Source organism: Aythya fuligula, chromosome 2 (assembly GCF_009819795.1).
Source record: "Aythya fuligula isolate bAytFul2 chromosome 2, bAytFul2.pri, whole genome shotgun sequence".
NCBI classification, from domain to species: domain Eukaryota; kingdom Metazoa; phylum Chordata; class Aves; order Anseriformes; family Anatidae; genus Aythya; species Aythya fuligula.
Window position 1 is genome coordinate 4,899,174 of NC_045560.1, and position 17,475 is coordinate 4,916,648.

At 39.6% G+C, this 17,475-nt stretch overlaps 1 protein-coding gene across 1 annotated transcript in view; it reads left to right on the forward strand.

The window, feature by feature from the left end:
• Positions 1–17,475, forward strand: part of CRHR2 (corticotropin releasing hormone receptor 2) — a 108,314-nt gene that overhangs the window by 60,366 nt on the left and 30,473 nt on the right. Inside the window, exons 6-8 of the mRNA XM_032183444.1 lie at positions 2,274–2,427; positions 6,253–6,313; positions 13,819–13,891. Coding sequence (XP_032039335.1) covers positions 2,274–2,427; positions 6,253–6,313; positions 13,819–13,891 — 288 coding nt within the window. The remainder of the gene's footprint in view (positions 1–2,273; positions 2,428–6,252; positions 6,314–13,818; positions 13,892–17,475) is intronic.

The following is a 17,475-nucleotide window of genomic DNA, read 5'->3' on the forward strand; positions in this document are numbered from 1 at the left end:
CTGTAAAACACTGCAGTCTTTTTTGGGAAAGTGCTTTTTATAAGCTTACTGATAATGTTAATGTTCTTACTGTGGTGTAAGGCAGAATCAAAACGGCACCTCCAAAATCAATGGGGGCAGCATAATTTACACTGGCTAATTGTATGATCTCTTCTGGGCTAATCAGCAAAGATTAAATAATGCAGTTACAGAAACATAAAGGACTCAACATGAAAAAAAATTTGCATGAAGTTATAGTACTGATGTTAATAAATCAAGGGGAAATGCTGAAGATGTCTAGAGCCTAATGGTGGATGCATGTGGGGACCAGGTATCCTCAGTCAAATAAATGAAATGGTATAAATTAATGAGTTCTGCTAATTGGGTTTATTATTCAATAATAATAAATCCACAGTTCCAAAGGGAAATGAGTTGCTCAAATTCATTTTGTTCTGGTTTCCTACGGAAACAATGCAGAGGGAGACCTCACCACCTTCATGTGTATTTGTCTCTACGTGTCCCAGTGCCATCACAACCCACTGGCCAATTTCACTCAGTTATGACAGAGGAACAACAGGCTCAGATATAATTAGTTTTTACATTTTTTTTTTTATGAAAATGGGCAGCTGTGGAGAGAAGAAAAATTGCATAAGTGTTACAGCCGAGGGAAAGAGTGGAACAAAAGTGTAGGCATTGTATTGGAGAATTTACATGAGACTGAGGCCACAGGGAAAGGTTTAATTCATGCTCATACCTTCTCAGAAAGCAAAATCAAATATGAGACTCAGTGCCTTAGGAAACCTGGTCTTACCAGTTAGTCAAAAGTGGAGTCAAAATATATATTTTTTTTATATTAGCAAAATATAGGAGAGAGGGGGATTGTATTTTTGTTTTGCTTTGTTCAGGCCAAAAAGAGAAAAAAAAAAAAAAAAAAGTAATTTGTAATTGATTTAAACAAAATTTTGAAGACACAGTGGTTCATCTTCTGCTTTCTTGATTTGTTTTTAAATCCTATTTTAAGGATCAAGGCAAACTAAATTTCAAATCTTGATGAAATCACACAGAAATTAAAGTTTTAACATATCCAAAAGTTTGGCGTTTTGTTTGTTTGTTTGTTTTTGTTTTTGTTTTCTGTTTATTGCAGTTCAATAAACAGAAGTGATCACTTGTGAATGTGCTACCATTTTGTAAACATGTTTCTTGTCCAATAAATTCTTAGTCCACAGAATTCTGCTGGGTTTCATAGTGCATCTGCTGCTCTGTTGACTGCCTAGAGATCATCAATACCTCATGCATATGAAGTCCAAAATGAAATTAACTGAGGGTCAAAAGTTTCAAATACTTTAGCAGAGTTAATTAAAAGGCTGGAGAATGGTAAGACCAAAAATGACATCAATGATACCAGCTAACATAGGTAATTAATGTCATGCTTCAGGGAATACACTGAATGCCTGCTTGGTCAGGAGGAAATTTTCCCAGACTTCTGCGTGTAGTGCTATGGAAATTACCATCAGCGGTTACTTCTGATTTATTGATGTGATGTTACCATCTGCCTCTCCATAGTTAATTGTCTATTCCACAGCTGTGGTCTCACTGCACAGCCATAGAAGCTTCCTTTACTGATACATTGAGGCCGACTAAAAATTCTTCTTGACGTTGTGGCAAAATTCAGAGGTGATGTGACTGACGGACTAAAGTACAAATGGCAGGAGTAGAGGGGATGAGGTAGTTGATAAAAGCATAGCTTTAACGTAAAATATCTTTTTTTAAAATGTTAGTGGTGCTCCTTCCCTTCAGTGGAAATGAAGCAAGACTGTGACATTAACTATTATCTTAGATTTTCTTCAAACTGCTCAGCAGGTGGGTTATACTGCCTAAAAGTTGCTTAGACTCTTATGTCATCTTTGGAAATTACCTTAGGCTACAGCTGTACCTCTCAGAAAGATCACCTACAGTCAGGCGGCACGTCGCCTTTTGTCTTCATTCCACACAAATGCTTCTTTAACTGCTTGCAGACTGCTGGTGTGGACATGCCTTAAGGCATGTTAACTTTCCAGACATGTTCAGATGGAGGGAATCCAGCATGTTGTCGTCAAAGCCAAGCCACATCAGAAAGTCACAGATACAGCTGTGAGCTCCTGACAGCACCTAAGATATTTTGATTCAGAGTACCAAGTATAAATATACATTCTTTGACTTACTTTTATCATTGTTTTTTAAGGGAATAGCAAGAAAGAGTTTTTGAAGTGGTCTCACCATGGTTTTAAAATGTTCCTTTTTTTTTTTTTTTCCAGCCCTGGTGTCGGTGTATTACCACTGTCTACAATTATTTTGTGGTGACCAACTTCTTCTGGATGTTTGTGGAAGGCTGCTACTTACATACAGCTATAGTGATGACCTACTCCACAGATAAGCTGCGGAAATGGGTCTTTCTCTTCATAGGATGGTGTAAGTGTCTTGTGCATTCATAATGGTGTTACATGGTGTAGTGGTGTAACATTTGGGTGCCAAAATGGACTGTGGTGGTTTTACTCAGCTGGGCAGCTGAGCTCCACCACAACAACTCTCATGTGGTCCTGCGTGGGCTCCTCTCCATCGGCTGCAGCTCCAGCCCAGGGCCTGCTCCTGCGGGGGCTCTCCATGGGCCGCAGCCTCCTCCAGGCCACATCCACCTGCTCCACCGGGGGCTCCTCCACCCACGGGGGGGCTGCAGCGTGGAGATCTGCTCCATGTGGGACCCATGGGCTGCAGGGGGACAGCCTGCTCCACCAGGGGCTTCTCCCTTCACAGGCTGCAGGGGAACTTGTGCTGTGTGCCTGGAGCACCTCCTGCCCTCCTGCTGCACTCACCTTGGGAGTTGCAGGGCTGCTTCTCTCACATTTGACATTCCTCTCTCCCACTGCTGTTGCTCAGCAGTTTTTTCCCTTCCTTAAATCTGCTCTCCGAGAGGTGCAAACAACTTCACTTACTGACTTGGCTCTGGCCAGCAGTGCATCCCTTTGGAGCCAGCTGAAACTGGTCCTTATCTAATATGGGGCAGTTGCTGGATTCTTCTCACCGAGGTTACCCCTGCCGTCCCCCACTACCAAAACCTTGCCACGTAAACCCAATATGCTTAATGCCTGGCATTAAAGTGATAAAAACAACAGCAGCAAGAAAAAACTTGAAAAATCCTACTGTGGTGAAATCTGACATACCTAACTTTATACCTGAGAACATGTATAGTTCTTCACTGTGGTGACAACATAAAGGTAATAGGCTGGATCTGGATTTATTTTCATCACTTAGATCTTTGGGTACCTTGTGTTACAGTTGAAAAAAGAATTCCCAGGCTCAGCACTTTGGGAACACAGCAGTCCATACCATGCCCCTTTCACTTTGATCAGTAAAGCGCTGATCACAGCCCCATATGCACTGCTGCTCCAGATGGCATGAAACAAAAAGACACAGTCCATGTCCTGTGGACCACTCAGTCTCAAGAGACAGAAAAAATAATTCTAAGTGAGGAGCTGATTGGAAGAAAAGCCTAATTATCTGCCAGTCCAGTCTTACAGCTGTTGTTTGAACTTCTGAAGGGTTTGTTCCTGGAAAACAGCCCTCAACAAAGGATCATATGTTGTCTTTGTACTATATTTATGGCTGCTCGAAGACAGAAATAGAGCTCATTACTCTGTTATCTCACCTCTACTGTGTGAGCCTGGGCCAGGGCAAGGGCTGCTCCTTCTCTCTAGGTGCATCAATATAGGTTGGTACATCAGTTCAGGCTGGGAGCCAACTGTCAGAGTAGCAGTCCTGCTGAAAAGGACCTGGGGCTTATAGTGGATGCAGGCAGGTTGTAAGCCACCAGTGCCCTCCCATCGTGAATATAGTAAAAAACACATTGGGCTACACTAGGATTGTTGCCAGAAGACTGAGGGAAGTTACTAATTCTTTGTATTCAGCTTTGATAAAGCAGCTCTTGGAATACAGTGGTCACTTTGGGGTCTGTTAGGTTAGAAGGCATGTGGAAAAAATGGAAGTTATCCAGTAGAAGGTGGCCAATATGATCAGGGGTCTAGATGACATGAGCTATGAAGTGAGGCTGAAGGAACTGAATTTGTTAATCTAGTCAAGAGGAGGCAAAGGGAGCGAGGAGGGCCTATTAGATTCCAAGAAAAAATTGGTGTCTAATTAGAAAGATGATGGAGCCAAATTCTTCTTGGTGATAGCATATATTATAAAAAAGGGTAATGGCCGCAAACTGGGAGGTTCCAGTTGGGCATTAAGAAAAAAAAAATGCCAAAATGGTAATGCAACACTGCAACAAATGACTCAGAAAGGCTGTGGAATCTCTGACCTTGGAGATACTGGAAATTGAGCAAGATTAAGCCATGGTTGAGGTGGCTAGTGTTGTCAACAGTTCCTCTTTGAGCAGTAGATTGGACTGGGTGCCTTCATGGTTCCTTACCAAGCAATCTATCCATGACTTGAACTGAGCCTCAAGGGGTTTGGCAAGGCAAGCCCTGTGCAGGTAGCTTGTTTGGTGAATACAAAATAGGGAGCCAAGCAGAACTAGTGAATTTGGCAATTCTTTTCTGTTGAAAAAAAAAAATGTGGAAAAGAAGTCACAAATATTGTCTTTTCTGAAAGTAGAATGGCACTGTGTTCAGAAATGCCTCTCATAATTGAGCAGAATTTTTTGAGCAGAAGTAATTGAATTGCAGTTCTAACAGAAGAAACAGTCTTTAAAACAAAATATGTCAATCAGTCCAAAATCAAATGGGAAGAAAGGGGAGCTATAAGAAAAAGAAGAAAGAAAATGTAAGAAAACATGTATGTGGTGTATTTATTTATTTATTTTAATATTTTTTATTCTGTCACAAAACTAGAAAATCAGCTCCTCATACAGCTCTCACAGATCCCCAACAGGTTTGGTCTATGGTATTTTCCTTCCCTATTCCCCCCCTCTGGGTCTCAGGATTGCCATGTGATGAATATACTTTTCCTCTCAGCCTTTTAGGTGCTTTCGAGCTCTGTTTTGGCTTCCCATACACTTGATCTTTTATCACCCTCATTCTCAGTTCCCTGGTCTTCCCTTCACCAGGAGAATTAAAATGTTATCCCAGGAGAAAGGATGTGGCTGCATTTTGTCTGTTCATCCCTAGCAAAGGCAGCATTAGATACCTGATCAGGCTCACTCCTACAAGAGGGCTTAAGTCATGTTGCTTCCAGTGGGAAGGAAGCAGGTTCCAGTGAGGGTCACTGAATCTGGGCATTCACCTTGGAGTAACGTTGGTTTTAAAGGGATGTGAAACTGGAGGCTGGAATGAGGGATGGAGCTGGAGAAGCTTATTTTCTTGTTTGTTTTTTGGCTGAGGTGACAGGTTAAAGGGAAAAGAGAAATGGAGATGGAAATTCCTCCTCTTCCAATTTTGGCATCTGTCCAGACTGCCTGGGAAATGCATGTGTGAAAATGGTCATGTCTTCCCCCAGGAGATCCATGCAAAAAGGCCAGCTCCACTTACTCTTCCTCACCTCGAATATCCTTCTCCAGAAAAATGCTCATCCCCTTGAAACTGACTGAACTCTGAAGGCCTAATACAAAACAAGCAAAACAAGGCTAAAGCTGCAGACATGAGACTCATATAACAATAGAATTAGAAAGCAGAGGACATGGCACTGCAGGGACATTAGGTGTACAGATACAACTCACCTAATGCAACAAGAGATCAAGAGTTTAAGAGATATCAAGAGATTCTCATCATCCTGTTTCACAGGTTCAAGACTTAACTGAAAAAGTTGTTGAAGATGTTGAAAATTGGCTTCATTTAAAGAACCCAATAAATTTACAATCTTCTTGCAGCCAGGGAAATAAAAATCTAAACAATGCCCACCTCCAAATGCTGTCTATAAGGTTTTGCCGTGTCAAAGGCAGGAAAATGAAAAGGGGACAGAATTGCCTCTAAGCTAGCCAGAACTTTTCTGATCACATGCATAGAAAAATAGGTATATATGATACACACTGTTACACTTGTTAATAATTTTATTAACTTCTTTTATTAGTCCTAAGTTTTTTCTTGATGAGATTATTTCATTTAATACAAGGAGATGTTTTAGCAATTGCAGTGTCTCAAGTATACCAAGATAGGACCACTTGTATTTTGAGTCTTCCAGTGCATTAAGAAAGACTCTTCTATCCTCATTACAAACCTCTATCTAAACAGAGATATATCTAATATTGTATCATCGATACATAAATGGATTAACTGATTATTTTTTTTGCTGTTGTTGCAGGTATTCCTTGCCCAATCATCATTGCCTGGGCCATTGGCAAATTATATTATGAAAATGAACAGTAAGTGATGTTAACATTTGTGTTTATGTGGCTCTCTAAATAAATTAGGAAATGGCTATAAGCTGAACTAGTAATTTAGAAATTAGGCTGATTGGAAAGAGAAAAGGTCATCTAAACCCAAATGACCTCAAATTTCAGAACACTATTTGAGTCAACTCCTGAAAGTATCAATATATTCCCAAATCTCCTTTGTCAAATTCTAAAGTTTTCATATGATATCTTTGTACATGATTTATAGTAAGATTAATCTCCTTCAATGGGAGTTCTGCTTGAATAAGACCTTGGTGAAAATTACAGTTGAGTGCTAAAGGATTTAGCCTTCTGGGTGTGCAGAATTCAGTTTCAGCCTGCCAAAAGTTGTCTTACAGTTGGAATTTTTGCATTTCTGTTTCTGTCTCTTCCAAGTGGAAGCAGTAAGTGCATGAAATTGAAAAATATTGGAGATAAGCAGGCATCTGTGTTGTTTTGTTTTTTTTTTTTTTCCCACAAACATTGATACTGGTCAGGTATAGTTCAGCTTGTACTTTGCAACTGGTGTTTGGATCAATGTGTACTGGCTGTTACAGCTCACTTCTCTAATCTTAATAAATTCTTTCCTCCATGAATCTGGTATTCATATGACCACACTGTCTATCTCTTTCTCTGTCTGTAGCACATATTATTAAACGTAAGTATCTACCTCATAGGTGTCTGCATCTGCACTAATCTATGGTCTGTTATGATTAGTGGTGATCAATCAAAACAGTAAATGCAGTCTGGGGTGTATTTCATCTCATCTGGAAGAAGATGTTTGAAGCAGGTTGGATGAATTAAATTTACATGCACTATTTCTCTCTCCTGACTCTAGAGGAGATGGACAGGATTACTGGCTGAGTTACGGGCATCTACACTGTATGGGAGGAATTCTGTTATGCACTACTAAGTTCTTATTCTTTTCTCCCCACTAACTTTTGAACCCTTGACTAATCTTTCCTATAGCTTCAGTGGTGACTTTGAAGGTGATAATCTAATTCCCAGGAGTTGCACATAATGGCAGTCATCCAGACACCCTTCAACTGACAGAAATGTTTAGTGAGGCCCAATCCCAGTCTACAGCAATCACACAGGAGAATCCATGTTGTAGTTCCAAAATGGCAAATAAAAGTTTAACTGGAGCCTGTTTTTTGGGTGTCCAAGTCAAGCAGCCCTGGGAGGTAACCTCAGATGACCAGATTTCCCTAGTTTCCATGCTCACAAACATTTTTTTTCTGTCTGGGTGAAGGATTGCAACATTTTGTGTCTGCTTCATGGTCAAGTTCCTTTCTTGAACAAGCAAGGGCAGCATGGCAGCTGTCTCATTGTGCTGAAGCTAGAACTTTCAACTGTAGAACTAGTACCTTAAAACAGAGAGGCAAAATACCACATGCTTTAATAGCAGCAATGCTGATTAAACTTTCTTGTTCTGAGTGACTGAGTTGAACACTAAGGTTTGGACACATCATTTTTGAAGGACTGCTCATCACTCACAAAATAAATAAGGGCAACCCCACAACATGCCACAACATCTGCGATCGTACATGCAAGGCAGATGTATAGAGAAACTAGTGTATCACCTGTACCAGTTCCTCCTTTCAAGATCATCTCTATGCCTGCAACATGAATGTTAAAGAACCTCACTTTGATGTATCTTAGATATGAAGAAAGATATGACATGTTTATACAGCCATTATATAGGTCCTGCACAATATAGCATTACAAAAGAAAGAAGGATGAAAAATACTGTCAGCATGGCAAGAAAAACAAAGTGATTCTATTTCTATGCAGAATGTTCTGTGGTATATAGGCTGCTCCTGTTGAGTCTCTAGGATCAACCTCTCTGCCTTGGGTGGATTATGAAATGGAGCTTGAGTTTTTAAATTCATGTCATGGGCAAATTTTCACATACTAACGTACATCATTTGGCTAAAGGGCTTGCTGATAGGGGAGGTTGCAGGTTACTTTTGGTCGACCCAGACAACTAAACCTAATGTCTTGGGATGTTTTCACATTTATGCTGATGCTTGGCATGAAGTGAAACATTCGCACACATCTTCATTGTACAGCACAGCAGCTCCAAGCCTACTGTGTAAAATGGAAAGTCCTTTCGGCTTCTGCCCACTGTCGTGTGGGGTGTAATGGCCTGGAGCCTTAGTGTTATCCTTGCTTAGTGTCAGCGGTGGGGCCAGGATTCATGTACTTCATCACCCTGCTTGAGAAACTGAGACTGGACACTTCCACAGTGCCATTCCTTTGATCTAACACACACCACACAGACAGACAGGCAGAGCTCCTGTAAATGAAGAGCTGGTAAGGGCATAAAGCTATAAGACAAGGGCTATTAAATGAACTCTGCTTTTCATGTTTGTAGTAATGGCATATGCAGGGGAGACTCAGTGAAGTAAATGAACTGAAGCAAAACTAGAAATGAATTGCTTGCTGAGGGCCTGTCAGTTATCATGAATATTCAGTCATCTTCTCAAGCATTAAAGCACATGATACTTCAGATAGCCTCTTCCTACTGCCTCCTGGTCTGAGGAAAGGGGCAGATTCTGTCAGACTAAAGCTGAGCAGTCAAACTAAAGCACTAAACGTATGTGCGGTACATGTGCATTATGTGAGATTGTGTGTATTTAACTTAGGTATTGTCTCTTCTCCTCTCCAATTAGCCATTGGGAGAGTTTGGAATAAACTTTGTGACATTTACATAATCCTTTCCCTGTGCTTTGGATAATATAGAAATCATGCCTTTAACTTGAGTGCATAACTGTGTACAAATACAGACAGAGAGAAAAGTAATTCCCAGCTTCGAGAAATAATTGCTGCCAAGATAATTCATCATCTCTCATGCCAGGAGAGGCTGAAAGAGCTGGGACTCTTTATCCTGGAGGGGGAAGAGGGGTGTCACACCAATGTTTATAAATATCTGATAGCAGGGTGTGGAGAAGATAAAACCAGTGGTGCCCACTGACAGGACAAGATGCAAAGGCACAAATGGAAACACATGACTTGCCATCTGAACATAAGGAAACACTTTTTTTTCTTTTTTGTGAGGGTGGTTGAACATTGGAACAGATAGCCCAGGGAAGTCGTGGAGTCTTCATCCTTGTAGATACTCAAAAAAACAAATGAACATAGTTATCTGCAACTTGCTCCTGTTGGCTCTGCTTTGAGCAAGGGGTGTTGGACTAAACAATCCCCAGAGATCCCTGCCAACCTCAACTGTTCTGTGAAACAGACTGACCATCCTGGCTAATGCTCCATTTATCCTAACCTCTGGAGAAACTGTTTTACTCCCCTTGAACTAGCAAACAGGACACCAATGCAAAACCTGTGCTTGCCTACAACCTTCAAGACTGTTCAGATACTCCAGTGGGCAGCCCATAATTCAGAACTTCTTTATCTGAGTATGCATTTGAGCTATAACATAAATTGTTTGGAGGTTCATGCTATGTGTAGCTCATAGTAGCTTAAAGGCTCAAAGTAATGCACAAGAAGAATGTTAAGGAAATGCTTCAATGAGCTCCTTTTTTTTTTTTTTTTTCCTTTTTTATACTTATTATAAGTATGAAGAAGTGTTTTGCATAGTGAGGCCAATATAATTGGTACTGTGGCAAACACCCTGTCTGGGATTTAACAGGTTTTTAGCAAAATCTGACAATGAGTCAGTAAAAAAAGGAAAACAAAACAAAACAAAATGATTAAGAGATATTATTGTAACAATTTAACAATTTCATTGGTGGACCACTGGTAAGGAGAAGAACATTAGTAAGGTCTAATTAACAATAATGATAAAACCAATGTTGTTTTTTGCTATATGAAGAACCATCACAGAACCGTGGAGAATATTAATTAGCGCTATCCAATAGAAGTGTGTTTATATATCTGAGTTTAATAAGAACTGTCTTCATAAATTTTCCTCTTCAATATTTACAGAGTGTTTGTTTATTCTTCCAGAGGTAAAGAAGAGAAAAAAAAAAAAAAACACAAAGAAAAAAAAAAGAGAGAGAGAGAGAAAAGTGGCTTTTACATGTAACACAAAGCTGAAATTAAATTCTGATGCACCAAGTAATTTTAAGTGTTTCAGATTTCTCTCTTTTGGTTATAAAGAGATGTGTAGTACAGATTTTACTGTGGAATAAGGGCTTATATTGGATTTAAAGTTAGAGTTAAGATGACAGGCAGAATGTTTGCAATATGCCAGCTAAGGTCTCAATTTGATCAGTTAGACTGTAAATATGAAATTCAGCAAATGAAATGTAGACATATGTAACGTCTATGGCACATATCTATCCTCTAACCTTACTCTCTTAATTTAATGGGCAGACTAGAAATGTTTAGACTGCAAAGTAACAGATCTGTTTTATAGCCTAAGTAGATGAGAATCATTCTAGAAAAGCTTTTTTATTATTATTTTTCGTCTACTAAACACAAAAGGAACCTGGATTAACAAGCTTGCATGTGCATGTAGATGCCTGTGTTGTAGAAGTTTACCTTTGGCAACAACCTCCTTCCCTCAAATTTTGTGAAAGTGTGTGTATACATACGTGGTGCCTCACTCAATACAACTTTAGTCTGATACTGGGCTTCAGATAGTAAATATTAGTATTTTTTTCTTCAGTATGATCTTACAGTTAAGCAATATTTTAATTCCAGAGAGCAGAGAGCAACCTTTGCCATTTAACCTCATTTGTGCTCTACAACCTCTCTTCCAAATTTTCTGCAGACTTCTTCTGGCTCACAAAACTCTGCCACATGTCTCAGTCCCTTATTGGTCCCGTTTGGATTCCTCTTCCAGCTTTCCAGAAATTCCTCTTCTAATGGCTCTTGGTTCTCAAAGTTTCAGGCAATCTCTAGTAGTTCTCTTGAAATGCCCTTCAAAAACATCTCTTAAATCTAGGTCTTGCAAGTTCTGGAGAGTTGCGTTTCCTGCCTTGGCATATCTTAGACATCATTTTTCTTCATATCATTCCATCTTTCTAATACAAAAAAAAAAAAAAAAAAAAGAGGTTTCATTCTTTTAAAGCTGTTCTGGGGATTCTGGGGATTCAGGGATGATAAATAGACTATAGGAAGTATCTTATTCCAAGTCTTGCTCTCACTGCCAAATTTTGGAAAATTAGTTGCAAAATTATCAATTTACATTAATTTGTGGTCAGCGCACCAGGGAATAACAGATGTGTTTTCTATTTACAAAATATTCAAAGCCCTATGGTTCATTTGGACCTGAAAAAAATAAATCAAGGAAAGGCAAAAATTGTGTGATACTAAATTGTACTCCTAGAACCCTGGTGCATATCCCAATATTTCTGTACATTCAGGGCAATAAAAGCATTTTGCAAAGAGCAAATGCTCTTTCTATCTTTCTCTAAAACACAAGCAATGTGTTTTGAGGACATTATGTTATTGAAACTAATTCTAATTGAACCATAGCTTTCCTTATCTCATTTTATTTACCTTATCTACTTCTGATGTCCTGTCTTACAGATTGCAACCTCCTTGAGTCACCAAGTATTATTTCTTGAATTTTTGTAAAAGTGAAAATATGAAAATATTCATGGCCTTCTTAGCTCAGGAGCTGCCCTTGTTTTCATGTCTCCAGAAGCACTAGCCTTACCTTTAATGACAAAATGAACACAGAGGAGACATAATTTTTTGCTTTGTAGACTTGTTAGGTGGCATCCATAAAGGGAAAAAAACCCTCATACACTTGAACTGCAAAATCTGCTTCCTGTGGAACAAGATCTGGAGCTCCAATGACTTAAACCTTAAGGCATTATGGCATTATGACAGCAAAGTTGTCTCTGCTCGGTGGAACCAGTATTATGGATATATCTGTATATCATGGCTATATCTGTAATATTAAATTAGATGAGCCTGGAATCACTATTGGGGCTGGAGTCCAAATAGCATGGACTGATTCACATCCATATTACTAAACTCTCTTGGCCCCCAAATCAGGGCAGCTGCGGTCTGTTGGGAAGGTTCTCTAGTTCCTACTAACTCCAAATTTGTTCCCCAGGAATTGTTTGAGAGTTAGCTATTGTTTGGCCTGGGCCAAAGCTGTACAATATAATGGTGTAAATCACTGAGTCCAGGCATGACCTCTGCTTCTGATTAATTTACTGACAGAAATATAACTGATTTATGATTCCCTGTATGGGTCACTGTGAAAGCACGGGCTTTTGGAAGCCAAAAGGGCCATCTGTACCATGGGGTGCATCAAGCACTGCACTGCCAGCCGGTTGAGGGAACGGATCGTCCCACTCTGCTCTGTGCTGGTGTGGCCTCACCTCCAGTACTCTGTGCCGTTTTGGGCACCACAACATAAGAAGTACATAAAACTATTAAAGAGTGTCCAAAGGAGGTTTACAAAGATGGTGAAGGGTTTAGAGGGGAAGACGGGAGGAGCAGATGAGGTCCCTTGGCTTGTTCAGCCCAGAGCAGAGCAGGCTGAGGGGAGGCCTCATGGCGGCCTGCAGCTCCCTCACGAGGACCCGAGGGAATGGCATGGAGCTGGGACAGGGGAGAATCAGGCTGGGGGTTAGGGAAAGGGTCTGCACCCAGAGGTGGTCAGGCAACCCCAGGGCAGTGGTCACGGCACCGAGTCTGCCAGAGTTCAAGAAGGATTTGGACAATGCTCTCAGACTCGTGGTTTGATTTTTGTGTGGTCCTGTGTGGAGCCAGGAGTTGGACTTGATGGTCCTTGGTTGTCCCTTCCAGCTCATGATATTCTATGGTTCTATGATTCTATGACTCATCTGTTGTATAACGAAGCAGGGAAAAAAACATTTGGAATTAGTAGAAGTGAGAGTCAAGCCAGCAGTCAGTAACACATGAAATATCGAGGCTCTCTGCTCATCTAAAGTCCTGTGGTTTACCTGTGCTTTCACTTAACCTAAGTTCATGCCCTTTTAGTAATATTGGATCAGGTATTTCCTAGCTTCAGATAATGTCTTTTTACTGTATGCTGGATTTGGTGGTCACCAGCTTGGTTCAAAGCCAATGGGATGCACACCTTCATCCAGTACCTTATTTACCCATCATTTCCTTGCAACTTGAGACACATTTGCTGTAATAGCCCTTACTTTCTGGAATTGAAGGGTCTTTGGGCACTGCAATAAGTAACAAATTTTTCTCCTTACAAAGAATATTTATTTCATCCCTTTTTCAGATGCAGCAGGTTACATCTTCTGCATCCTCCTTATAGCAGGTTCTCACATTTCTTGGAAATAATTGAATAGTCAATAGCCAACTACAGGATGGGAACATGAATTGTCTGATGGGAGAAGAAAATGAGGCTCAGACCCGTGTCGAAACAAAAGAAGGCTTTGTAGCAGAAAACTCAATCACTTGCTGATTATGTACATAATTATACAACTTGGAGCATAAGGGAAAGTCTCTCCATCATGTCCTTGATATTACAACCTGTGTAGAAGAACTGCATTCCCCTTTATAAACATTTATCTCATTTCTTTTGTTTCTTACAGATGCTGGTTTGGAAAAGAACCAGGGAAATATATCGACTACATATATCAAGGGCCAGTGATTCTTGTTCTTCTGGTAAGGATTTATGTGGGTGGAAGGACACTGCCATCTTCCATTGAGGGATATTTTGATAGGCACCTGTGATGTTCCACTTCTACTTTCATATAAAATAAAACACAGAAAGGTCAAACATCTTCAGCTGCTCTCTGCAGTTGCCACAGTAGCTAACACTGCAAGTCAAAATTGCTGTGATCTGTTTTTGGTTGTTTCCTTGACCTCAGGCCATTCTTCTCTTCTGTAATGCTGTTTGCCTTACTTTGTAAAATGTTTTGAGATGTAGGAAGGAAAAACGTTCAAAAACAGGAGGTGTGCTATAACATCTGCTTCTCCACTTGAGCTCTTGAGAACTAGGGCACTTCTTTCATCCATGTTTTTTTAAAAAATGTAATAATTGTTGTAAGGAATTGCATTTCATTGTATAGCCATCTACACCTTCTCCATTCCCATTATTGCCACGTATTTGTTCTTTAGCCTTCCTCTTTTTAACTTTCCTTCTCATTGCCGCCCACAGTTAACAAGCTGTTTATCTGTTTAGCCAACACTCTGTCCTCTGTACCAGCCAACAGCAGGCAGAGAAAGAAGGAAGCTTTTTCATAAACTACTTGGAACCTTCAACTAAAATTCAGTGATGCTTTCCCAGAAAATAACGGGTGTGGATCAGCCAGATCAATGTTATTATAAAGGACAATGCTGGAAAAAAAAAAAAAAAAAAAAAAAAAAAAAAAAAAAAAAAAACAACGATCTTCTTCTTTCATCCCTTTGCAGTAAAAGCCAGCTAGGAAGGAGGCAGATGTCCTGACAGGGAATTCCCAGGGCTCACTGGAGTCTTTTTCACTTAGGGAACAAAGAGTGGGTATATATGTTGGAGTATGCTGCTCCAACCCCCATGGAGAAAGTGTAAATGCTTCAGAACAGGCAGCCACTGTCAGCTTTTTCAAGGCTAAGAAGCCTTGAGCTCTCACCTTGTCAGATCTGTGCTTTTCATGTGATTCACCAAGAAAACAACTTCTCTGTTACCTAGGAAGCCAGCGACTAATCTGAATATTTCCTAATCTAAGAAAAAAAAAGGTGAATTAGTCTTTGAATTAATTGTTAAGATGAGGCAAACAGATCATATTGTGTGTAGCTGAAAAGAGAAAAAAAAACGTAATAGGAGTCTGTTTTTATGTAAAAAAAAAAAATCTTTACATTCTACGGAGAGAAATATATTCAGTGTGACACACAATATAATTGTGTGCTACCAAGAGAGCCATCCCAAAAGCACAAACAGCCTCACAGTGAATTAACTCACTGATATAGAGACTAACTCACATACAAATCCTATTTAGAGAGCACAAGTTAGCAAGTTTGCAGTACTCAAAGCATTTAGTTTTTACATCATAGCCTGGAGGTCAGCCCTGTGGATCTACCATAGCCCCTTTGCCTCTCTCTAGCAATCAAAAAGACCTTTAAAATTCTTTGATAGCATTTCTGACAGAGAGCATAGGTAGCTCAGAACCTGGAGAATAACTTTACTGTCCCCAGAATAACCCTTTCTACTTAAAGATAACAAAAAGAACTGAAAAATAGATGCACAGTTGGAGACTCTTCACGTACAGATCACTTTCTCTACCTGTAATTTACAGCAACCCTAAAAAAAAAAACAACCTTTAAACCAAACCAAGACTTGAGCATACCCTAAATATATCACCCTGACCCAACCAACCTGACATATCAAACCTTTCCACATTGGCCTACACTGGAGCTCTAATTAAAGCACTAATGAGGTAACAACAGTAATTGCACTGTGGGGTGGAGAGCAGCTGGTACAATTTAGACAAATCACATGAGGGCAAGCCCTTTCTTCACTTTCCATATGATTACCCTTATTGGGGAGTATTGTTTGGTGAGGAAGAGAGCTCTAGGGAAATTTATTTTAAAAGGAGAATATGAAAACTCTTGGTTATAAAGAGATATGTTATAAAGAAAAGTTATAATACACCCTGATTGTCAGAAAGTGCTTTTTTTTTTTTTTTTTTTTTAACAACAGTTGAGTCTCATGCTTATAATTAAAAATGCATGGTTTTACAATGTCTTAAAGTAACTTGTCAGGCTCTTTTTATGATTGTTATGCAAGTTAAATCATATGTAATGAATCAAGAATCACTTTTTGTTATTGGAGTTACTGACCCTTTCAAGGGTCCTATGAAAAGTGCTGGATTAAAACCACTGAAATTTGATGTTTGCCATGTACCATGGCAACATAGTCAAATATCTTACATCCAGCATGTCAGTATGCTTCTGCCTTAACAAAGGTGGGGGCGAAGTGCTGAATCTAGCTGCTTGCTCTTCTCTTCCCTCTAGTGAACAACAGCCATGGAAAATGGAGGGCTCAAAGGTATTTTGAAAACCATACAACTCTCTTTGACCTTTTTTGGTCACAGCAATGAGTTGAATCTGAACTAATGAATTAAAAATGTTGGATAAACTGAGCTTTGTGTCTTACCAAAGAACATGCAGGATGACTCTGGGGGAGAACCGGTGCACTGCTGGGATGATACAGAGATATGAATATTCCTAGAAGAAATGAATGTTATTTCCAAAATTGGACTCAGACTGGAAGTTACAAGTCTAAAAACTTCATTAAATTACCTGTCCACATGCAAGCACTCAGCCTGTGGCCATTAAAATTGGCTTTACCCACAAAGATAATTTTAACTAATGCAGAGAATTGTATTTTGGGTTTGTTGAGAGCCAAGTGCCCAGTGTACATCCAGCTGAGTTTTGGTTCCTTGTTAGACAAAGGTAGCATCTTTGTGTTCAAGAGGCATTACTATACCAGCCTGTGAAAATACGATTAGAGGGCTCTTGTTGGTAAATATTCTCTGTTACAGAGGGCTAAAAACTTTTGAAAGTTCTTGATCCTCTTTAAAATGTAGGATTTAATCTGTCAAAAATGAGTTCCACTGGTTTTGATTTCTCATTTCTTTGCCTCTGTGCACTGGACTGCTGCAGACCAAGGCAGAATAATACCGAGAAACAGATCATGCAAAAGTTTTGATCCCCCTGGGAAAAATGCAAGTTGTCTAAGAACAAAGCATTTCTCATGATGGAACCAGTACTCAAGTTCACCATTAAGCCATATTATTCTCTGTTATGTCTCAGGATGTGAGGATTTTGAATAATGCAGAAGACATTTGTTCTACTGCTTTCCTATTTATCTTTAGAAGAAGCTTGAACATTGACTTGCACTAAAAATGGGGAAACAGTTTCAGAGACAAAGGAAACTGGGCGTACATTCTGATCCTGTATCTTGTGTTAGATACCTGTGACCAAAGTTGTGAGAGAGAAAATGTACTTAATTGTTCTTTATTGTTTAATTCTTGAATTGATTTTGGCTTGAGCATATCCCAGGAGATATCTAGCCATCTAGTCCTCTGAATACTTTGAAATTCAGTTTCTGATAGCACTGGAAAAAGATATTCTATCAGTTATTTTCCATTCGAGTTAGTGTTTGTTTGTTTGCTTGTTTGTTTTATTTCTATGGTATCTTTCCTCAGAATGGCATAACCAAGTTTTAATCATACGTCTCTGTCTGAAGGTAAAGAAAGGGCAAAGGG